Raw genomic sequence first — 24,173 nt, 5'->3', positions numbered from 1 at the left:
AAAAAAATAAAAAGAAATGAAGGATTGGGCTTGATGATCTCAGAGGTCCTTTCCAACCCAGCTGATTCTATGATTCCATGATATTATTGAAGAAAAATACAGGTTTTTTTTAAACAATAGACCAGATATAGGTCTGATAAACCAGTTGCACTGCAGGAATGGTCTTTGAGGAATGACCTCTTAATGATCTTGGATAGGCTCTATACAACTTCTACCAATAATATGTTTTGATGATTTTGTAAGAAAATAGCTTGAGACAGTTTTTTAAGTTTTACGCACTGGAACAGCTTCCTATTGCTAGATATTGCAGTACTTTTCTTTCATATCATTATTTTTTTAAAATGTTAAACTGGAATTAAAACCGAGTCCACTCAAGCTTCATTTTCATAAAATGGAAAACTCTGCATGAGTGTTCCCTTTACCTTTGTGAACCTGCTGATGATTTGACCAACTGGATTCGTTTCAAAACGCTGCAGGGGAAGGTGCAGCACGTTGTCCAACAGCTGATGATGCAATGCCCGGGAAGCAGATAGGGATCCCCTGGTGAGCACATAAGCACCAAAGCAAACAAGCAGGCCTTGGGAATAGAAAAATTGAAAGACAGTATGAATGGCTGGGTTGGGAAAAGGGATGGAGTTTGTTCCTGTCATTGTTTTCTAGCACAGTGAGCAATCCCATAGTTGCGCTTCCTCTCAGTTTTACAAACATATATATTTGCATTTTGTTGATACATCTTACTACTTCATAAGTATGATCTTCCTGCAGTTAAGTCTCGTCTGGTAGCACACCACTTCACATCCATACTGAAACCCCACTTCATTGAGATGCCAACAGAGCTTCATTAAGTTACATGTGTATGTTCCAAGAATTCACAGAAATATCAAATTAAACTGCATTTTCTTCTACACATCTGTAATATGGCTCCTGCTCTCCCCAAGTTTAACTATTATACTGTGTTGCACACCATGAAACAACAAGCACTATTTCTTTACTGACACATATTCAGGCAGATCAAATTTGGCAAACAGTGAGAAAAGAGTCATAAATGCTCATCCTTGCCTTGAATGAATCCCAGAAGCCCATAGATACAAAGCTTATAGTTTCGTGATTGTTTCCATTCTGTGAAATCACTAACTTGTGCTGTTTCTGCAGTCCAGGTGCTAAGCCACAGATTTTGTCCAATGCCTAGTGCATTCTGGCCTATATAAGCAGCTATGGTTAACCACATCCATCGCCAGTTGAAGGCTTGGAGGTATTTCAAGATAACTGACATTTTCATCTAAAAGAAAAGAATACATGAAAAAGAGAAGGTACTTGTAAAATCATAAACAAAACCTTCACCTTGAAAAAAAATTACTCATAAAATCATCATCATTCTTGAAGGCAAATACACATGGGAATTGGATACATTAAATTCGGAATAAATCTAAATAATTTCTTAATTAAATCTGATAAATTAGGTATATAAAATTTTACTGTGAAAAGCTTTTGTCTCCCACTAGACTCTGTTCTTTAATGATACATATCATAGGCAATCTTGCTTGAGATACTTTCCAGTGTCAGACTTTTACATATGTAGATTATACAAAAAAAAGAAAGAAAAAGAAAATAAAAAACAACCAATGAACCAACCAGAAGTGCAATTCCTGACAATCTGTATGAAGCAAATTTTACTATGTTCATCAATGAAGGTAGAAACTTTAGAACTACCACTCTGGGCTACTGGAGCCAAGAAAATTAGTGACAGCAGGAGAAAGTTCTCATTCTTGGTGTAGATGATGACTAACAGGGCTGAAGTAAGCTAGACCACTTTAAAGGCAGAACTGGTAGGAGCAGATTCTTGCATTTCATTACAGGATCTGAAGTGAAATGAGCTCCAGTTGGCACAAACTCTTCTGTCTCTTCTGTAAATTCATTTTCTTCCAAGTGCCTATTTCTACCATCTTGTTAGAAATTCTTCAGCCTTCCACCCCATTTTCTTATCTCAACGGAACTACAGCTTCACAAGAAGCTCTGGCCTTCTCCATAGTGTTTCACTTGGTCTTTTCCCTCTCTCTTGCAACTGGCAGATTTTTTTAATGGAAACTGTAGAAAGTGTTCTTCTAACATAAAACAGTACTGCAGCATTACTATGCAAAATTCCTAGTCTCTGCTCCAGCACATAGCTGTTTAAATTTCCTAAAGATAGACAGAATGTTTTTCTAACAGAAATAAAAGTTCTTTTTAATCATCTTTTTTCCAAAATATGCAAAACTAGGTCAACTTAGGCATAATATGAAAATACAGCCAGCAGCAGATCATCAAAATAGAAAATCTCTGACCACATGCTTAAAATTTGGTGAAAATCTGTAAGGTTTATTTTAAATTCAGTAAAGAGATCTAAGAAACAAAAAACTGCAGCTGCAAAATAAGACATTTTTATAAAGACAAATGTCAAAGCTTTTTCTATTAGTGATACTTACGCCGCCAGCAGCAACTTTCTCTTTATTGTTAGTGTGTGCTTTCTGCTGACCAAAGGAAGAGCTGCAAACAAGAAACACTTTCAAATCTTCTTGTGAGTCCTCATGCAAAGAATGTATCCATTTATTCCCAAACAAAAATGGATGCTATAAAATCACATAAATTTTTCCTATGGAGACACAAACTGTTCTGAGCTGTTCTGTTTTTGTTGTGAGAACAACGTTATGGTCAGAAGACAAGACTAGGTATGGCCTTTTCACTTCCTGTATAATTATGTGTAGGTAAGACTGAGTTTGCCCTGCTGAAGATGTGTGACCACCCTTTCCTGAGGCAACTTGGGTCTCTCTTACTGTTTGACACATCTGATTCTACTACTTCTGGACCAGACTGGTTAAGTTTAAGTGACCTACACCATCTTAACTTTCTAGGTTGAGTCTCTTCTACTTCGTCTTTGCACTATCCTCTACCACTGCAAATATACCACTACTGTGCTTTACATAGTGATCCAGGAGGTCATTCAACTCTTTGGGAGCCCATGAGTTTTCTTAAAGGTGGAAAAAGACACATAAACATTAAAAAAAAGGAGCATAAACAATATAATACATAAAGAAGTCAAATTGCTGTCTGGGAATTGTGGGTGCATCCCCACCAGAGGCTTCAGCTGGTCTTCTGAAAGCCCCCTTCACTCCTGCCTAACGTACTTTGGTTCACACAGTGAAGCAGCCCATGGACTGGATCTCTTGAACTCGTGGCACATTCACTGGATTTCTTTTGTATAAAAAGAAACCAGACACGCTCTCCAAGGAACTGCTAATGGGCATTCAGGCTTAATCCATGTTTACATGTTGAATCATGGTGTCACAGCCTTCAGCACTTAGGGTTGTTCTAGCATTGCATCAGTTAAGCAATGGCTAATATTTTTTTTTTAATACCTACTCCTCATGTTTCAGTAGCCCTTTTTGTTGCAGGTTCCTTCCCAGCTGGCCCTCTTCCTTTGAAGAACTCACTACAATGGAAAAAAAGTAGAGAAATCTTTTCAGTATTATACCATGAGTAGACACGTACAGTACAAGAAGCAAGAAATAAAAAATGGGGACAAAATGATGAATAGGGGTACTTTAAAATAGGAACTCCTTAACTTGACCTAATATTGGGACAGCTACTACACAAGACAGACACATTTGTGACCAAATGCTAGAACTGTGACAGCAAGTAAATCTCCCCCATGAGCCTAGAGTATCCTTGGAATACCATTCCTGCCTAATGAAAGTATTAGTATTCCTGCAAATATTAACATTAGTGTTTATCTCAAAGAATTCTTTGATCATGACTGGAAAGCTAAGCTTACTGGGTTTTTTGTGTTATTGAAAGGAGTCAAACACTTTTTTTCTTCCAGGAACTGCTTTTTTTCTTCTTCTTTTTTTTTTTTTATTTTTTTTATTTGATGTTATTTTTCTCAACAGATGTTAAGACAAAGATGTTCTCTACATCCAGCCCTTCTGCTGAGTGCACCTCTGCTGTACAGTTTTGCATCACAACACAGTGTATGCTGTTTCCTTTCCTCATGACTTCGTTTCCCCTCCCCTCTCTTTATTACCCTTTGTGAATAGTGGATGTTTCCTTACAGGGTTACCTCACACTGTCATCCCAACAGAGCTAACACAAGACTGCCCACTGCTGCCTTTTGCAAATTTGCTGTACTGTCTTTCCACTCCTCCCCATCAAACCCCAGCAAATGTTTCAGAGCACTGACTCCAGTACAGGGCCAGTAGAGGCTCAATTTAGAGTTGCTAAGATAACTGGAAACCAGCATTATAAACATCTGCAGTCACTTAGGTCTTATAGGACTCTTCTGTTCATTTGGATAGATTTCTTCTCTCAAAATTAAAGACCCACAATTAATCTCCTCCTGAAGTACACTACGAAAACAGGTCAGACTGAATGGTCAATGTACCTACTTCTTTCCCACAGCTCCATGAAGAGCACACACTGAACAACTCAGGTAGAGAGGTAAGCTGAGTCCCAATCCACGTGAATGATTGCATGCATTTTTAAGGGATTATGCAATATTTATTTACACTGTCTACTTGTTGGCTGGAAGTATTAAATAAGAGTAGTAAAAGTTTAATGAATTTTTTTCTCCTACAAGTAGACCATATTCTCCTGCTTCTCCTGCTGTGCTCTGTGGTTACGGCAGTCTAAGGTGATGGAAATGGGAATTATCCAATACAGAACAGGACAAAATCATTGACACTGCAAGATTAATTTGAAATGTCCATATGCTACTTATTGGGTGATGAATCCTTAGGAGAATCAGGGAACTTTACATGGTGACTAATACAGTATGGAAAAGTTGAAACCAGCTGCATAAGCTGGCTTTATCATACCATTTGATCTCAAGACAATAAAGCCAGATTTTTTTTTTTCAGCTTATAAACTGTAATTCTATAGCAAAACATAGACAGGAATGCTCTATATTTTCCAGCAATTCTTCTATACATTTTCAGGAGGAATATTTTGAGAAGCTGCAATGAAAAGTAAAAATACTAAGCAAACTGTATAAAAATTTTCTCACCTTCCATTGGGGTTGTCTCTTCTCTTGTACGCTCTGCATTGAAGTTTTGAACAAGTTCAACAAAATTAGCTCTCTTTGAAACGAGTTCTTGGTAGGTCCCCATTTGACTTATTCTGCCCTCCTCCATTACTATTATAAGATCAGTGTGAGGCAGGAGTGTGAGGTTATGGGTCACCAATATACGAGTCTGAAACACAATGTTTTCCATTTTGCCATGTAAACATAAACATGTAGTAAAAGCAGACACTCAGTTATGATTGTTGAAATGATATAATGTCATTCTTCTGTGATTCTGCTCATTTATTTGTCTACTTTATTATTATCATTATTATTATTGCTGTTATTTATTGACTACTTTACTATAATACTCCTTTAATGGTCGATTGTAATGTTAAATTTCAAGCTTATAGCTATTCGCTGTTACTTGTATTTACCTTAATCCTTAATGTTTCTTACCTGTTCCCTGCTCAGGAATGGATTAGATTAGGTTGTAAAAAAACACCTAGATACTACAGGTTTTAATGTACTACATGTAGTGATGATAGCCTCAATATTAAAATCTGCTCAGAAGCCTACCATTACTACAGCTCTTGCCTCTGCCAAATAATTACAGCCAATGTATAAATACTTATACATTGAGCAGGTAAACTAAGAAAAGGGAGAAGGGAGAGAGGCGAAGTGAAGGACATCTATGAAGCAACAAATGTAGACACAATAGTAAGTGTTTCATGTTAATACGTGTTTTGCAGGCAGCAGCCAGCAGGAATAATCTGTACTAATTCACAACACTGAGGAGAGATTTTTACAAGCTATCTTACCTTCCCACATCAACAGTTTTCAAATGGGAGAATCTATTCCTTCAGATTCCACTTTCCCCTAAGAACTTCTTTGTCCAACAAGAAGCCCTTCTTTCTATAACCTATACTGGCTATAACCTGTTTGCTGCAGTGAGGCATCATGTGTGACCACAAAGGGCTCTTCCCTGCCTTCCATGTGCACACCACAGCACTCCTCAAAAACTGCCAGTAAAGAACAGATGAGCAACTATTATATGAGTCTTTCAGATTCCCACATTCTTCAATCTGTGCTGTGTCTACCCAATAAGTTTCAAACTGGCACAATTAGCTGTGCTTTTTATTCAGCCTCTTTGTTCCGAATAATTTTCATCAACATATCAGGTAAGAGATGAACTTTTGCAGATGGACTGGGACTTTTACCATGTTTGCTGTATTGTACAAAGCAGTGGGACCCCTGGTGGTCTAGTGGTTAGGATGCGGCGCTCTCACCGCTGCGGCCCGGGTTTGATTCCCGGTCAGGGATACTCCCTCGGGACTCCCCCGGGCAGATGGAGCTCGTCAGCCCTGTAAGGCCATCCATCTAAGAGAAGGTCACTCTAAACAAACCTACATCCTGAGGACTTCACTGCCATTGTCTGAGCTCGCTTGGCCCCGGCAGATGAACCTTAGGATTAAAGGGTGGGCTCAGTTCAGCACAAGCTGTGTCTCACCTAAAAAATCCATTGCGCAGGCTGGAAAGGTAAAAGACCTTTCCCAAAATCTTAGTTCGCGAAGACTGGCCATACATCATACAAAGCAGTGGATAAAAAGGAAGCCATCCTACTTTACCTTGCTTTTTAGGAGACCTGAAGGGCCAATTAGCTTCTCAAAAAGATGTTTTCCAACGTGTACATCTACAGCAGACAGGGGGTCATCCAGGAGATACAAGTCAGCATTGCTGTACACAGCTCTAGCAAGGCTCACTCTCTGCTTCTGCCCTCCACTTATATTGACACCCTAAGAAAAGAAAGCAAAGTCAAAATAATCCACATTTAAAAATTAAATACTAAAGAAGACCAGTGTATCATACTCAGTCTCATCTCTATTTTTCTCAGGTAATCAAAGTAGATTTTATACTATATATGAAAATAGAAAGGCAACATTTGGATTTTCAAGTAATTAGAGCAAAGTTTGGGCTCTGCAGATTATTCCCACTCCAAAATGGGCAAATGAAGGTACTTTGGAAAATTAAACAATAACTTTTATTTAGTCATACAGACATTTTACAGCACAGAGGAAACCCCCGGAAAACAGGACAGGGCTGACACAAACATCTGTAGAGAAAAGAGCCATTTTAAAAATTAATAAGAGTTCAGAGCTCGAACAGAAGTTCAAAGTAAGTAAGCTAAGTAAGGAGATGGGCTAGAGGTACTTGGTTGAGTACTGATTAGTCATTACTGTTAATTATAAACATAATAAAGCCATTATAAACCACAAAGCCATAACTTCTCTTACTGCATTATTTCTGACACCTCAAATTCTCACCCTTTCTCCAATTTCTGTTTGGTCTCCATTCAGTAACTGTTCCAAATCTGGCAGTAAAGCACAAGACTCTAAAACAAGTTCGTAGTATGGCCTGTTTAGATCTGCACCAAAGAGAATATTTTCCTGTAAACTGTCATTTTGAATCCAAGCCTGCTGAGAAACATAAGCCACTGAACCCTAAAAAGAATTGGAAACAATTTTTTTACTTAGGCTGTGTGAATATACAAAATAGCATTTAAAAATAAATTTGAAATTTCAGCTTTGCCTCAAAGTAACCAGCAATTCCTTCCAAAACTTGATCATTATTAAAATGTTAAAATTTTTATTAAGTCAGGTAATAAAAGCAATCTGTTGAATATTACTGTATGACAGCTTGCCTATCATTATTATAAAAACCCATATGACTTCAAATAAAACAGACAGAGCTGGGACATACGTGGAGTAAAGTGTTCCAGGGAAAGATCACACTGACAAACAGGCATCCATTGTAATATTTATATGCAGCAAAATATGTCTGTATTAAGTAGAAATCAAAATACCGTTTGATTGCTTGTATTTTATATAACATGCTGTGGAACATGTCAGCTTTAAAATGTAAGATTACAGGATAGGAACCATAACTGGAAATGCTCTGAAATATTTTCTTACATTAAGCTACATGCCCTCTGAAAATCTATTAATCAGTTCTGCTTAATTTAGGTATTGAGGAGTGTGCAGGGCAGGGGGACACAGACAGACAATCTTACTCTTCTCTGAACTGTTCCTTCAAGTTTCTCCATTTCTCCAAGAACAGCAGAAAGAAAAGATGACTTCCCAGATCCAACCTGTCCCACAACAGCAACTAAAGAGCCTTCAGGAATGCTGACACTCAAGCTGGAAATATTGAGGAAGAAAAATTAGTTATCCTCTCTGTAAATACTCCATCATGGATGGGTTGTGGCCACTATAAGAAAAAAAGACTCTGTATTACCCTTAGAACTATGAGAAATTAGTACTTCAGTTTACACATCTTTAGACTATGTACCATTTCGAGAACTGCACTAATGACTTTAAGGATAAATTTATTTGTCTCAAGTTAGAGGTTGTGCTTTCATTTGGTCACAATCAAATCAAATGGCAGACAGCCTAAACAGTAAGTGGTCGTACTGTATTCTTCTCAGGCCTGTGGTTCACATGCCATCTTACTCTGACAATCAACTGCTGGACCTTTCATGGAGCATCTACTGTAGCCAGTATGTGATCCCTCTCAGGGAAAAAAACTAGTTGTTTGGGTAAATAAAAGCTGCCCTTCAGAATCAGTGTATTTTGCTGTCCAAAAAACCATAAACTTCACCATACAAGATGCAGCACCTGTACTCCATACTCTCTGGATCCAAGTGTGCTCTGATTTGAAGGCCTTATGCTACAATAAGCATAGTCCCTTCAGACTAGAGTTGGAAACATAAATGAGGTAGAGAAAGACTGTACCCAGAGACTATACCAGACTTTAACAAAGTCTGTATATGATGCTGAAGGCAGCTCATGACTGGACACTATATTGAAGGCTTTGGTGGCTGAGATGTGGACACTCAATGCCCCAATCCTGAGAGGAACAGGGTAGACAGTGTGGTGAGACAGTTAGACTGTGTGGGTTTCAACCTCTTCAGCTCCTTAGTAACATTTAACAGCTGTACTTATCAACTTTTAGTGACATTAAACAGCTGTATTTATCAAATAGGTTATCCATTCCACCCCAAGGTTTGGTTATGCCATGTCCTTACTAACCCTCCAATGTGTTCATTGCATAGCAGTTTAGGCAGAGCTGAATTTAAACTTAACAAATACCTTGTTAAGAAATGACAAAAAAAATGAGGGGTGTTTTCAGGCAGGAGGGACCACTCTGAGAAAAGCAAATTTTTGCTTGTTTGCTTTTTCCAAAGGAAGCCACAGCCCAATTTTCAGATCAGTATTCAATGCAAGGATGCATAAACTACCTTAGCTTAGTTGTAGGCAACACAAAATGCTACACCAACAAAAGGGCATCTTCTCAGTTAATTAATGCTCCCCAAAATGCAAATCAGGGAAAATTGGTACAGCTAAAGATTTGTTGCAGTTAAAAAACTGGTTGCCATTAAATCTCCCTTGTGGAAACCGAGGAGAGTAAAGGAAGGGGAGGGGAGGGGGAAGGGTTTCCCATAAAAGTTATACAGTTCAGTGTTGGGGAACATGCACTTTCACGAGGTTCCTCTGGGAGCATCAGGGAGATTAGGTCAGATTTGACTTTCCAGAGCACACTGATCACGCGGGAAACTCTGAAAACAATAATTTATGTTCTTTTTGGTATGTAACATCATGAATTAATCTGAATCAGAATACATTTAACCTGATCAAAATCTCTACAGACATCACATTCTGCCAAAGGAGCTCATAAAAATAAGTAACAAATACCTTACTTTTTCAAGATTGGCAGGCCATTTTTCTCCCAGCGGAAAGAAGCACCAATAAACCCAACAGCATGATCTGTTGCAGTAAAGAAAATAGAGCAAAGACTTGCTAATCCATCCCCTCAGTTGAGTTTCTTAATAATCTTCCATATAAAATCATGACCAATTGAAAATTAATAACTACTGCTTACTTCCACTGTAGTTTGTACTGACATCCTCGGGGTTAAGATCCTCAGCAAACAGAAAATCCTCTAAACGGCTCAGAGAAACTTTGGTCTACAAAATGAACATATATACAATATTTATAATATGTCTGTGATCCCTATATTTTTAAATAATATTTTAAAAGTTCTAGATAATATGGAAAGACAGACTCCTCATCTTATTTGATGACAGACACAAAAGGTCTTTAGATATTTCAAAAACATTTTCCTTAAAGTACTAAACAATCTAAAGTGATCAATAAGCCAGTGTTCGAAGATACATTTAAACCCTGAATGTCCAGTTCCTCTGACTCAATTGGTTTGTTTTCATAAACCCGAGGTTTAGATTTTTTCTTTTTTTTTTTTTTTGTTAAGAAATAGTGCACAGTAAGTCTCCCTCCATGGAATGAAGAAAGACATTTTACTGCGAGTGCATCATGAGATGTCCATCACTGCTGTGACAAAGTGACATTAACTTGGGCTTGTGCTTATTTTTAAGCTACTAGAAGTTAACCAACTGGAAAAGTAAAAGGCTAATCATAAATGAAATCAAATCAGGATGAGTAATGGCTTCCAGTGGTCCCCTCTTTTAAAAAGGCTGAGTTGTGTACTAGCTGTGACCCAGTACATTCATGAGCAGCTCATATGATACATCCATAATAAATAACAGAGTGTTAAAAGCTAGAAGCTCCCAACTCAGGTGGCAACACTATTGGTGTACCATTAGGCCTGAAGGTTGCTGACATGGGATCCTCAGCAGCTCTACTCCTTTTTTCTCTGCTTCCTTCAGTGGTGACTTGACAAAACCAGAATAGCAGAGTCCACAATGGGTCTCCCCTACTTGGTACCAAGGGCTCCAATATACAAGAGTGGCTCAGTGATTTAACTATGTGCAGCCCAAATTGTTCATATTTTATCTTCTGTGAGGAAGTTGAGAGAGTAGGAGCAAAAGTTGAGTCTAGTCCACTGAAGGAAGGAAAGCAAGAAACAGAAAGCTCAGTCACAATTAGGTGTGCAACCTAATTTTCGTTGTACTTAAAAGAATGAGAGACATCCTTTAAACAGCCTTCATGCTTTGCATTTCATAAAAATACTGTGCAGTTTCACCTCAACAAAATGTAACTTAAAATAATTAAGTTACTTCATCACTCCTAGAAATGGTTGAAATATGACAGAATACAAAATTAGCCTTTTATAGCACTTGTTCACAGTAGGTTTACCTGGGCTACAGCAGAGATCACAGAGGGTAAATCAAACAAAGGCTGTCGCAAAATGTTGAATAAAGAAATAGACGTAAACACTTTAGTTGCTGTTAAAACATTGTCTTTGTCCAGATGAAAGAAGATTCCAAATGTAGCCAATGAGACCTTTTCAATAAAAATATGAAAAAGATATATTAAGAAGCAAATCACATTACAACTAAAATGTATACACAGATACTGTTCTTGTTTTCATATAGAAGATCCCATTTCTGCTCCTGTATAAACACAGACTCTGTAACTGCTGCACACAGAAGTTAATGCATAGCTGCAATACTGAGTGCAGAAATACTACAATTTTAGTGAACTAAAAACATGGCTACTGTGTTTGACCCAATCAGACACACATTAAACTATATGAAACAACTTTCCCATCTCAGGGTGCCACCCTGGCTTGCCCTGCACTCAAGATGATCAGCTCCATGACCTACCCCAGCACCAAGGTCAGGCTGACTGGCCTGTAGCTCCCCAGACCCTTCTTCCGACCCTTCTTCTAGATAGGTGTCACATTTGAGCACTTCCAAGAGCCCTCAGTATCCTTGGGTGGATCCCATCCAGCCCCATAGACCTGGGAGTGTCTAAGTGATGTAGCAGGTTACTGACCATTTTCCCTTGGATTATGGGGGCTTCATTCTGCTCCCTGTCCCTGTATCCCAGCTCAGGGGCCTGGGTACCTGAAGCACAACTGGTCTTACGTTATTGAAGACTGAGGAAAAGAAGACAGTAAATGTACCAAAGTCTTTCCCTCAGCCTTTGTCACTAACTTTCCTTCTTATCCAACAAAGGATGGACATTCTCTGTGGCCCTCCTTTTGTTGCTGATTTATTTATAGAAACACTTTTTATTGTCTTTTACAGCAGTAGACAAGTTCTAGTCGGGTCTTGGGCCTTCTTATTTTCTCCCTGCACAACCTCATGATATCCTTCTAGTCCTCCTAAGTTGCCTGAGCCTTCTTCCAAAGGTCATAAACTCTCCTTTTTTGCCCCGAGTTCCAGCCAAAGCTCTCTGTTCAGCCAGGTCAGCCTCCTCTCTACAGCTCATCTTTCAGTACATGGGGATGTCCTGTTCCTGCACCTTTAGGAATTCCTTCTTTTAGCAAAGCCTTTGACACTGGTACCCACAGCATTTCCCTGGAGTATATCTAGTGAGCCTAGTTTTATCCCTTTCCCCCTTCAAATCTGGTTTAAAGCCCTCTCAATGATCCCCTCTAACTCCTGCACAAAGATCCTTCCCTGCTTTGAGACACGTGCACCCCATCTGTTGCCAGCAGGCCTGCTGTTGTATAGATCAAACCACAATCCAAAAATCCAAAATTCTGCTGGTGACACTAGGCTTGGAGCTTGCTCATCCTGTTTCTTCCCTTATTCCCTGCAACCCGAAGGACAGAGGAGAACCCTGTGCTCCTGATACCTTAATCAGTCATCCCAAGGCCCTGAAGTCTCCATTTACTTTCCAATAGAGTTTAACAGAGGGATGTAAAGGTCCAAAGATCTGAATGCACTCCTGATAGAATTCCACTGAAGCAAGGCTAGGATGAATTTGGTTCATATTTTTTTTTGTTGTTTTTTTCTTTTTCATGTTTTAAGAGTTTTAGTGTTTGAGCGGGGATAGCAAAGAAATACAGAAAATACATTCCCTTAAAACTCATAGGGACTTGAGTTCTATGCAACAGAAACAGTATAATTAAAGCAGTGACAAGAGATTCAGAAGATTTGGATTTGGTTTCTGACTTACTAACGGAGATCTTTAAAACCCTGGTCAATTCATGATCTCTCTCCTTTTTCTCTAGTCATACACATACTATTGTAACCTGGGAATTCAAATATATTATGTTGAAAATTTAATGTTCTGAGGTATTGGGAGGTAACATTTGTGAGTCAGTCAGCTACTAAAGCAACAGGGAACTTGAGAAACAGTCCTGCACAAATTAATATTTTTATAAAACCAACCATAAAAGGAATACATGTCAAGGTCAGCAAGGAGTAAGTTGTCAGATATCCATATGACTTCAGAACATCCACTTCACGTTCTCTAATGCTCAAGACCTTCCTCTGATAGGCAGGTTCCCATGCATAAAGTTTCAGGATCTAGACAATCAAACAGACATACTTTATTAAAACAAAAAAGCAGTGACCAGGCTTCAAAAATTAACCTAATCTCCAAGCGTCATTTTCAAATATTCAGCAATGACAAACTAGAAAAATGTGAATGTTTTACAAAGAAAATCAGGATCAACATAACTTTAAATTAGGTTGTTCTTATGGGAAATGTACTTTAGTCACTCTTAATTCATCAGATTTCAAAGTGTCCCTTATGTATCATAAAGGATGAGCTGGTTTCAAAACAGGATAAATAACAAAAATAGGACAATTTTTAAAAGTGCTTTTCTTCTATGCTACAATCTCACTCTGATAAGTATTTTAAGACATCTATTAACACGTTTTTTCATGAAAAATATGGTAGTAAAATGAATGCATCATGGATAGTGAGTTTTTCAAATCAAATTAAACCAGTAAATATCTTCCAAAAACCCTTTAAGCACATTATGTTAAAACATTTTCTCTTTAACCTTTTACCATTGTTAGCTGAAACACTACTCATAAAACCTAAGTTTTTAAAATAAGTTACTATCTTTACAACCTAACTAAAAAAAACAAAACCCCTTATTAGTTGTGTCATTACCTTTATTCCATGTAATATTTCACTTAGTAGCTTGACTTGTTGATCCGAATACTTCATTTGGCTTTTCTGGTTAAAAGACAGCAACGTTTTCATTTTTCAAAAAACAAATGCATTTGGAAAGTAAAATATGCAGTGCACTGAAGACACTTTTATGCTATTTTTACCTTGCTGAAAAACACATTAGCACTGCAGTTATACCAGATTCAGATAGATATAGTAAAAAAAAATTAGATGGGCTTAAATACATTAAAATAACTATTTTACCCTAAAATAGCTTAATTGCACATTTCAATTCTTGTCCAGCTTATTTTTCTTTCCATTGAATTAAAATCTTAATAGGCTTGCAGTTCCCAGGGTGTTCATGAATGGTAATGTTTTTTTAATCTTCAAAATTGGTAAGCAGGTAAATACAGACTCAATAATAATATAGTGTAACACTAAATACACACACATACATGAATATCTATGTAGCACTATATGAATATAAAACACTGATATTACAATATATGAATATATACACAAATTAGGAAGAAAACTTCCTCTGTTACTGATTAATACATTGTTATTAAAAGAACCAAAAAACCAGAAATTCTTCTCACTCTTATGCTACACTCAGGCTCTTCTGCATCTGACATTTCAAAAATACTCATTAACAGCCTCTTTACTGTTTGAAGTCTTATTCATACACAATAACAAGTTGAAAACTTTGAGACAGAATGATTTTATTGTCCTTTGTATTTCCTCTCTCTCTCATGTCACAGTAGGGATCTAAGTAAAAATGCAGCTGCTGCACCTCACCTGCAAAAGAGGTGAGAGGGTTTTTTGGGTTTTTTTTCAATGCCTCTAAACTGTCACAGCCTTAAAAAAGAATTAATGGGGACATTCTTCATTGCATGTTACACCATCAGAGGCAGAATAAGACAACTAATTGCCTTGAAAGCAACGCAAAACTTAAGGTTGTAGTATTTTCTCCAGTGGAGCTCACAGAAATAATAATAGTAACAGGCAATACAGTGCCAAGAGATCTGTGGCATCAGAGAAGCATAAAAGAAATCAGAACACACACAGTACCTCCAGGGGAATTCCCATAACCTCAGGAGAACATGCTAAATTTTTACTGAGCAGCTTAGTCTGAATAATAAAAGTTGAAGAGGGCCATAATCCTACAAAATCCCTTACTGAATGGAATCAGCTCATGTAATATGTAAAAAAAACATAGCTGTCTCCTACATTGAGTCATACAGTGATTTTTAGTAATACAAAAGTGTTGTTTCAGAATAATAAAAATTTAGGTATCCAACCTACACGCTAGTTTAGCTATCAAACATATGGTTTGGCTTCTGCAGTTACACTTCCTCCCCTCGCTGAAAAGAAGCTGCACCTTGGCACAGTTTATTTGTCTGCGGGTTAGCTCAGATGTACCAACACTGTTCTAATACTGTTTTACGACAACTTAATTATTGTGCTTATTCAAATATCTCACCTTCAGCCTTCTTAGTTTGGCTGCAATGTGTGCATTTGCAGGTATAACCAAAAGCAGCAGTGCAACACCTGCTAGGACTGAGGGGCCAAGCTCCTTCCAGAGGAAGACGACAACCACGATGATCTGAAAAGGTGCTGACCACAGCTGGTTCATGTTGATAGCCAGCTCCAGGAGCTGCTGAGCATCTGCTGACATCAGGTTAACAATCTGGCCAGTTGTATAGTTTTGTCGTGAGGAACTTGCTAAAGTTAAGGCCTGCAACCGGAAAATACAGAGGTCACACTGCGAAGAGGACAGTAACTGGAGCAAAGCTGAACTTGGTGAAACAGACTTGCAACGCTTTATAGCATCATGGGCAAAAGAGGGCTCTAAGCTTTGGCCTGGCTTAGAATCTCCCAGTGCAGGCACCAGCATCAGCAGGCTTCACAGCAAGCACAGCTATCGCCCCAGCGTGGCAGGCAGATACCAGAAGTCCCCTGTGTCTCGGGACTGACGCCCAAAATAAACTTACACGCATGCTCTCACTCCCTGTTAGTGCCTCACACTTTTCCACTGTGTCACCTCCAACTCCTGCATGCAAAAGGACAGTGCTGCAGCAGCTCACTCCACCATCTACCCCATGTGTCAAGTCAGCCCTGACCTGACATTCACTAATCAACTCTACTCAGAGACAGGAAGAGGTTGTATCTCTGCTCTGTAAGTGAGAAAACTTCCCAAATGTGCTCACTCCAACTGAAGTTTCTATTCTCCTGCTCATGACCTGATGCACTGACACACCTTGACATGTGACTTGAGAGAATTAACCCCTTTATTGAACTCATTTGCAAGTTACCAGTAAAATTCTGTGTACTGGTTCAGAAAACACCTGAGAAGTCTATGTCAAAAAATCAGTTTGACTCTTCAAAAAGAGACTGTATTTTAAATAAACAAAGACAGTAATTTAGCTCAGATTTTGGTTATTTCTTTCCTTAACTTATGCTTAAGGGTTAAATACTGCAGTAAAAATACCCATGTGCCATGTTCATAACAAAGTAAACTAAAGGTGCAGCCCTGAGAAACCAGCCTTATCTCAAATCCTACGTAATAACAGGACAGTAAATGTTTTTAAGTTTAGCAGATCAGACAACATCTTTTACTTCTGCATTTGTATCTCTTGTAGTTAATGTTCTGTATCTTATTAAATCAGCTAATGCTCAGTGTATCTTATTAAAGGTGGACTAAGCTACAGATAGATTTCCACAGTGGTTAGCCATCTTTTAAACACCTGAAAACCAATGAAACTACTGCGTATTCAACTCAAAAGCAATTTCACTAAAATCAGGGGAAATTGTAACCTGGAAAGGAGACAGAGTGGCAAACTTCAGCTTCTCATATTCACTGCTACTATATAATAACAACTGTGATCATTTATACCTTTACTTTTTTCCAGACATCCAACCTAAACAGTTTGCTCATGTCATTCAGTAAATTTGGGAAATTAACCCATAACCAAAATAGAATGCAGTTTCTACATCTATCTCCAATATCACGTCTGTACGCGTGGCTGACAAAAAGTATGTAATTTCAGGATCAGAGTCTTACAACAGAAATGCTGCTGAAATTCCAAATTATTATAAATAAACAACCATCAAAAAATAACCTCAGTCTCTTATCCCGTCACCAAGTGTATCACATCCTGTGTTTTGATCAGGCTGGTAAGCACACTGTCTTTGAACACTGTGGGTATGTTTTAGGTTTTGTTTTGAAAGAGAGGTCGAAGAACACGTGATTACCTTTTTGTATATCAGGCCAACAACTGCAGTCTTGATTTTGGCTGCAGTAAGTATGTTGTTACGTGTGTATAACTGATGGAGAAGAGTTTGAGAGAGAACTACAAAAAACAGGGCAATAGCGTAGCCGCAACCCCTCCAATACGAGCTAGGCTGACTTTCACTGGCCATTATCATTGCTCTGAAAATGAAAGAAAATGAATTTTAAATTCTGCCCATTAAGTCAACAACCAACAATAAAAAGCTCAGTAAACTGAGATACTGGCAACTTGTTTATTTGAAGCTATTTTGGGTTCGGATATGGTGGAAGGTCACAACAAAATATGATGTTAAAAATGGGAGGTTTTATCTGTGTTTTTCAATTTGTTAACTCAGAAACAATTCTCAAATATAAATCTAGACGTGTGCTATTGCTAACTTCTCTGACAACGGAGTACAGATAAAGAATAAAAGAAAATAATTTCATAAAAGAAAAAAAGAAAAAATAATTAGATATTCGTACTTAGAAAGGTTGCGACTACCAAACATGGAAGTGAGAGAGAAAAAATATCTAGAGGAACATTCCGATTTTTGTGTTACTAAAAGATTATTTTAAATAACCATCGACCATGATATCTTCAAACAGGTTTTATAGTCAACCATTTTGTTCAGGCTTACACTGATTCAGGGTATAATTTGAAGGTTAATGACAATTTTGTTCGTTAAGTCTTTTCTTTATAAACACCCAAGTGTTTGATCAATTCATAACACCTCTGTGGTAAGCACAATTTCTAAAAACCACTTGGTACCAATCTCATTGGAACTTCATGGTATAAACAATATGATAACAGAATAATTGCAGTTTTCATTAAATGCTGAAGCTCTCTCTATATTTATATATTTAAATGAGTTTTTTTAAAAGGAGAGATAGAAAAACAATGACAAAAAAGCAGGAAGGTTTGGTATACTTGTAGTCCCTTTTCCTTAACATTTGATTTTTTATTTATGCATACAAACTACTTACATACAATATTGTGGAACTTCTGTTAGTTTTCTCTCTGCTTTAGCTACAAAATTTCTGATTGCTTTGACCTTTCCCTCGTTAAATCATTTTTAGGTAATTATAGAGAGGAAAGATAAAATCTTTAAACATCTAAGCTATCGCTTAGTTTGTTTTGATACTGGTAACCCTTTATTACTGTTGCTCTTTGAAAATAAAGTAAAACACATTAAAAACTTACTTCATTATTTGCGGACTCATAAAAGCCAGAACATCAACTGCAACTTTCAGAAATGCAACTTTAATCAATAAATATTTAAATGTTTGCCATAATGGCAAAATCAAAGACGGTTTATGGAAACTTGATTTCTTCAATAGCATTCTTTGGATGTAAGACGCCTGCAAGATTGCAAAAACATATACAGAATTAAGAGAAAAAATATTTTTGAACTTCACTCACATTACAATATAAAATCTGTAATATTAAAGTGTCCATCTAACACCATCATAACGATATCAGGATTTTTTTTTCAGATTACGCAAATAATAAAAACAGTTTCTGAATTTAAAATTATCCTTATTGGCAAATACTTTTGAATGCTCTAGTAGAAAGGGTTTGGGGGTTTATATAATCAATGGAAGGAAGAGTAAAAGCACAAATAGCTAAGAAAAACACTGATGAGATGCAAGATGAGACTCTGTAAGACTCATCAGTAAAAAAGCAAAAGCCACACTCTTACTGGACTTACAGGTGAGGTCCTCATCCTGTGAACTTCCTAATATTACAGAACTTGGAACTACACTGGAACCACTGTGCATTGGAACTACAACAACAAAATAGTAACTGTGATTGAAACTGTCAAGGATTTACATAATAATGTAAATATCTGTAAAACTCAATATTGTTGAAATTAAAGGAAACTGAAGCCTGTTTTGTGTGTTCTGTAAGCCAGTGTCTACCAGTAAACAAGCTGCTCATAGACTCTTCTGCTATCTGAAATACAGATGCAAAGATAAGACATAGGGAAACAGAAAAGTTCAGAGAGAAATGAATTGGACAGTTTGGTAATATGGGAATTCATCAACAAATAAAATCACTGTACATTTCAGTCACAGTAGATTCCTCATCACTTGAAATGTTGAAATGTAACAGGATATCATTCTAAGAGGTAAGTTTGAAAATTCTACAGCCACACTAGAGATCACTGACCCCAACACTGAGGGGCCTACAAAATGTAGGCTGTTCAATAAAAAAGATTTTTGTAATCTTCTCCAGCTTCCAGACTCCTTAACTTTGGAAAAGGATATTGCTTATTGCCAGAATTATAAGTACCATTAATCCTGTGGTAGACCACATTAATCCTGTGGTAGACTTCTGGATTTCTTTTCTCCATTGCTTTTCAAAGTTAGGACACACACTGTATGGGGAATCACTTTCATTGAGTTCAAACAGGTCCTCCCTTTCCAATGGCTTCTTGTAGCCTGTAGATATAACTCTGAAAGAAAGCAATTAATTTAGACAGATTGAAATACAACAGACAAAACAAGCAGAACTAATAATTCAAAAAGATAATTATATAATTTTGTGTATATAAATAAACTCTATAATCAAAATAATATATATAATCCTATAAAAGCCATGGGCTAAATACTGGAACATATTCAGTTACCTTCAATACACTGAAATTCACCTGAAGTAAGGAGAGTCCAAGCAGATTGTCACATCTGAACCTTTGTACCTCAGAATCTGTCTACATTTCTGATCCCGTATTTCTTTACAGAAAAATACACTACTTCATAAGCAGACATGCAGTACCATTACCCACTTACTATTCTGATCTGGAATGAAATGCCATTTCTACCACAGGAGTGTGTAATCACTGAATTCCAGGATCCTTTAGGTTGGAAAAAACCCCTAAGATGATCTTAACAGACAACCTACCAGTACCAAGTCTACCATTAAATGATGTCCCTAAGTGCCACGTCTACACATCTTTTGAATACCCCCAGGGATGGTGACTCTTGCTGTGACTCCTCTTTAAGCAAGATAACAACGTTAAACTACTGGGTTTCAGCACAAGTACAATGGAAGTTTCCTTACAGCAGACCTTCAGCTGTTGAAATTTTGTTTTAACAAAGTGCTCTTAACCATTTAAGTGTCAACAAAAACTAAAACTAGTCTTAAGAATGTCAGTGGCAGCTCTCATGCTTTCCAGGTGGTGAGGATCTCCCTGCCTGAAGGCTGCAACACAAGCAGTGTCCATCTCCTCACGTGTGCCCTCCCAGTGTGGATCATTCCCGTGCCCCTCAGTGCCAGTGCTGGCCTTGGGGCTACCGTGTGTGCTACTGTGCTTATCACAGGACACAAAACAGGACTCAGAAATGCTTTTTTCGAGGTTGAGAAATTCTGGTGGGGGTGGACCTCACTATCCCCAGGGGCCACCCAAACATCTACTTAAGATGTAACCTTAATACAAAGTGAATTTGTCTTAAGCATGATAAATTAAGGCAAAAATTAACACAGTCTCCCACTAAAAGAACCAGTTTTTGAGACAGGTGAGGGAAGCAGACTGATTGGTACTCAAGTGGGAACTGTTGTTCAAGAATTCTGCATAATGCATCTCAATTCTAAAACTCACTGCTGCCAGAGGATAAACAGACCTACTAAACCATAACCTTCAGATTGCCTGATTTCTAAAGAAACATAATATAGGATTACAGGTTTATTATGCAACAATAAATTTGAGACTTCCTCATTTTGATTGCAAGCACTTAAGGTGAGAACATATGAGCCATAATCTATCCTGTTTAAGAGGAAATATATCTAACGTTCACAATATGAATTTAACTGCAACTAGATACTTTATAGCTAAATAACTGAAATCCTTTTTTAGTTTTTTTTTCTTCTTTTGTTAGACATTGTGAAATTGGTTAAAATATACAAAGGACAGCCTAGCTTGAAAATTTGGGCAAATATTGTAATATAAAGAACACATAAATGTCATACAGAAGCACTCAGTAAGCTGCACAACTTCTTAGGAAAACTGAAAATTTGTATTTATGCTGTAGAATATAAGGATTGGTGAAAAACAAAGGTGAACTCCTATAACTTCAACAAGGCCAGAGTTCAAGTGAATACTCTGAATCCTTGAAACAACCTGATGTTTTGTCTCATCTTATTAACAGCAAATATAATTTTCAGTTTTTCCTTAAAATTATGAATATTGAATAAAGCAAGAAACATGTTTTTTCCCCCTTTTGGATTTTTGAAGTGTGTATGCCTGACTCAAGTAATTTTCCAAGAAAAAAATGTTAAAAATTAGTAATGGTCACAAAACATAACACACAAAATTGTCTGAAATAACATTCAAAATAAGAAGTGACAGGAAGCTGCGTGATTTGATAGAGTTGAGCTTTCAGTTCCTATTTTTTGATGGAAAATTTCCCAAGAGGCAGAGAGACTTCCTATTCTATGTGAGCAGGTGAGCTACAGTTATAACTTGCGACCTGCTATAAAAGAGGGAGGAAAATGAGCGTCAAATTGGCTACTTGGAAAACACCTTACATGCACTACTGAATATTTGTTTCTGGAGATCTAGATAGTTGTATCACCACATGGAGTATAAAGGAAATCTTATTTATATACTGCCATTCTTTACACAGACAGGTAATGAATAAAAAAGGATAACAAATAAAGAAGGATAGCTTAATCTGGCCTTTTATATCCCACTGTCTAAAAGTATTATCTGTTGTGACAAGAACAATGTGCTTAGTTTTCAAAATATGTTTTAAATAATGCCATTAGATAATGTATAAAATGACTGTTACTATGTATAAACAATGCAGATTTGAATATGACCTCTACACGTTGTGAACTTTGATTTTTGTACAAAAATCTAACAGCAAGCTCAGGTTCAAGACAGAATGATATTGTGGAAAGTAAGGGCACAGTCTTCAATTGTCTGAGCATCAATGAACAGCAACAAGCAGCTTATTAAATTCTCACCTGCTAAACCAGGAATATGTTAATTTACTGAAGAAAAAAACATTCTCTTCAGTGTTGTATTTCTGTTTAAAAAAAGAACATGGGAAAAAGTATCAATGATACTTGAAAGAATGAAGAAACAGTTGGTGGTTTTTTTTTTTATTTCTTTACTAAACATGTAGTTTTCAGAAGATATTTAATTCTGACCTATTATAATGCCTGTACATACACTTTTTTTGCCTGTCACCTTCTTGCACCAATACACTCTAACACAAGGTATGAAGAATGAAAGGCATCTACAGGCTCACGAAGTAATACAACTTAACTGGCTGTAAGAGAATATTAGCCACCACTTTAGCTTGATCTCATACATATCCTAGAGTAACATCACACTAACAGTAAAGCACAGCAGCTGGACTTGATCCTTATGGGTCTCTTCCAACCTGACACGTTGTTCCATCCCACGTGCGAAACAAGCAAACCTTCCCTAAATCTTGATGGTTAAAATCCTGTGGGTTTTTTTTTCCCCCCATTTGAAAACATAGCTATTAGTAGTTATCAACTGCTAAAACCTAGAGGACAGCAGGCTCCTTTCAGACCCTAAGAGATGAAGCACTGCTAACATACGCACATAAATGAGAACAGCATGAGCCTTGTGCACTGCTGCCAATTTCATAGCGAGCTGGAGATAAGTGTAACAAAGGCGAACAAATACGAACTCTCCCGTATTTCCTGAGGAATGTTTATCCACACCCAGGAATGACTCCAGCACACCCAGGGAGTGAATTCTGTCCCTCGGCAATTTCCTCCTTAAATAATTCCTGACCAAGGACGCAGCTGCAGCCCTTTCGGGCAGATGCCGTGGGACGCCCACCGACACAACTGGGAGCTGCCCGGGGCTCCTCCGGCGCTTTCCACAAAAATTCTTGTGCTTTCAGTAAAAAGCCGAATGATTACACGATAACCCGAGAAAAAAAGCACGCGGCAAGGAGTCCCCCTCTGACAAACAAAAACCCGCTGGTGCAGCACGGAGTGTTTACACTGTGCCAGCCCTGGTCACAAGCATTCCCTGCTTAAATCCTGCGCCTGTTCCTGTCTGTGGCAGAGCTCCATCCAAAGGACACACCCCCCCAGGACACATCAGCTGCGCTTTCTGCGCACAGCCCCGGCAGGAATCCCACCCGAGATCCCAGCGGGTTCGAAGCGGTCGAGAACGGCAGCGCCGAGAACCCCCTCCCCGCCTGGACCCCGCGCCAGCCCCGTCACCTTCGTGCCCGTGGGGCTCAGCCGCTCGTAGGAGCCGCCCCGCTTCCCTCGGGAGGCTGCCATAGCTCCCACAGCCGCCCTGGATCCGACAGCATCAGCCCCGCCCGCCGGAGGAAGGAAGGAGGGAGCGGGGAGGGCGGTGCTGCCGCTGGCTCGGCATCAGCATCAGCATCATCCAGTCCCGCGGCCGGGATTGCAGCCCAAGCATCTTGTGACTGAACGCATAAATCCCCTTCTTACTGGGCTCTGGTGACCTGTGGCAGCACCCGAGGGAACGGTATTAAGCTGTGTCAGCGGAGGTTTAGGTTGGATGCTAGGAAAAGGTTCTGGACCAAGAGGGTGGTTGAGCACTGGAGCAGGCTCTCCAGGGAAGTGGTCACAGCCCCAAGCCTAACAGAGTTAAAGGAACATTTGGACAACGCTCTCAGGCAGGGGGTGGGATTCTGTTGTCCTGCACAGGGCCAGGAGCTGGACTCAATAATCCTGATGGGTCCCTTCCAAATCAGCATATTCTATGATTCTATGCATGACACATTTCAAAAACAACATGAACCTTTAACATTCCTTTTTGAATAAAGTTTCAAAGATGAACATTTCCCTCAATTAAAATTAGAAAACAAAAAAGATGTATCCAGTTATCCAGTATTAGTGTGTCTTTTTCTTGGCTTAGCACTCCTTGTGGTTTTGGCCATCCTCTCTGTCTCCTTTTGTTATCTTCAGTACTAATGTCATTGTCACAATTTAGCCATTTTCTCAGTCTTTCAGAGG

At 38.3% G+C, this 24,173-nt stretch overlaps 1 protein-coding gene across 3 annotated transcripts in view; it reads right to left on the bottom strand.

Annotated features, from left to right (window-relative positions):
* The window catches only part of LOC113972006 (multidrug resistance-associated protein 1-like), a 32,936-nt gene extending 9,353 nt beyond the window's left edge, over positions 1-23,583 (bottom strand). The window contains exons 1-19 of one of the 3 annotated variants that reach the window (XM_027692636.1): positions 23,406-23,583; positions 22,161-22,222; positions 19,510-19,650; positions 18,396-18,554; positions 17,179-17,356; positions 15,407-15,661; positions 13,924-13,989; positions 13,191-13,328; positions 11,203-11,349; positions 9,971-10,055; positions 9,789-9,855; positions 8,103-8,229; positions 7,357-7,533; positions 6,661-6,828; positions 5,036-5,222; positions 3,397-3,466; positions 2,463-2,523; positions 1,060-1,279; positions 423-577 (exon numbers count right to left, since the gene is read on the bottom strand). In XM_027692636.1, the coding sequence (XP_027548437.1) occupies positions 423-577; positions 1,060-1,279; positions 2,463-2,523; positions 3,397-3,466; positions 5,036-5,222; positions 6,661-6,828; positions 7,357-7,533; positions 8,103-8,229; positions 9,789-9,855; positions 9,971-10,055; positions 11,203-11,349; positions 13,191-13,328; positions 13,924-13,989; positions 15,407-15,661; positions 17,179-17,356; positions 18,396-18,554; positions 19,510-19,650; positions 22,161-22,222; positions 23,406-23,468 (2,526 nt within the window). In that variant the 5' untranslated portion in view covers positions 23,469-23,583. Of the gene's footprint in view, positions 1-422; positions 578-1,059; positions 1,280-2,462; positions 2,524-3,396; positions 3,467-5,035; positions 5,223-6,660; positions 6,829-7,356; positions 7,534-8,102; positions 8,230-9,788; positions 9,856-9,970; positions 10,056-11,202; positions 11,350-13,190; positions 13,329-13,923; positions 13,990-15,406; positions 15,663-17,178; positions 17,357-18,395; positions 18,555-19,509; positions 19,651-22,160; positions 22,223-23,405 lie in introns of all 3 variants that reach the window. The other 2 variants (XM_027692637.1, XM_027692638.1) reach the window with 2 other exon arrangements.
* Positions 23,584-24,173: the final 590 nt, after the last annotated feature.

The sequence above is a fragment of the Neopelma chrysocephalum genome, unplaced genomic scaffold, assembly GCF_003984885.1.
Source record: "Neopelma chrysocephalum unplaced genomic scaffold, ASM398488v2 Primary Assembly neopelma1_87, whole genome shotgun sequence".
NCBI classification, from domain to species: Eukaryota; Metazoa; Chordata; class Aves; order Passeriformes; family Pipridae; genus Neopelma; species Neopelma chrysocephalum.
This window is presented reverse-complemented; position numbering and strand designations above follow the sequence as displayed.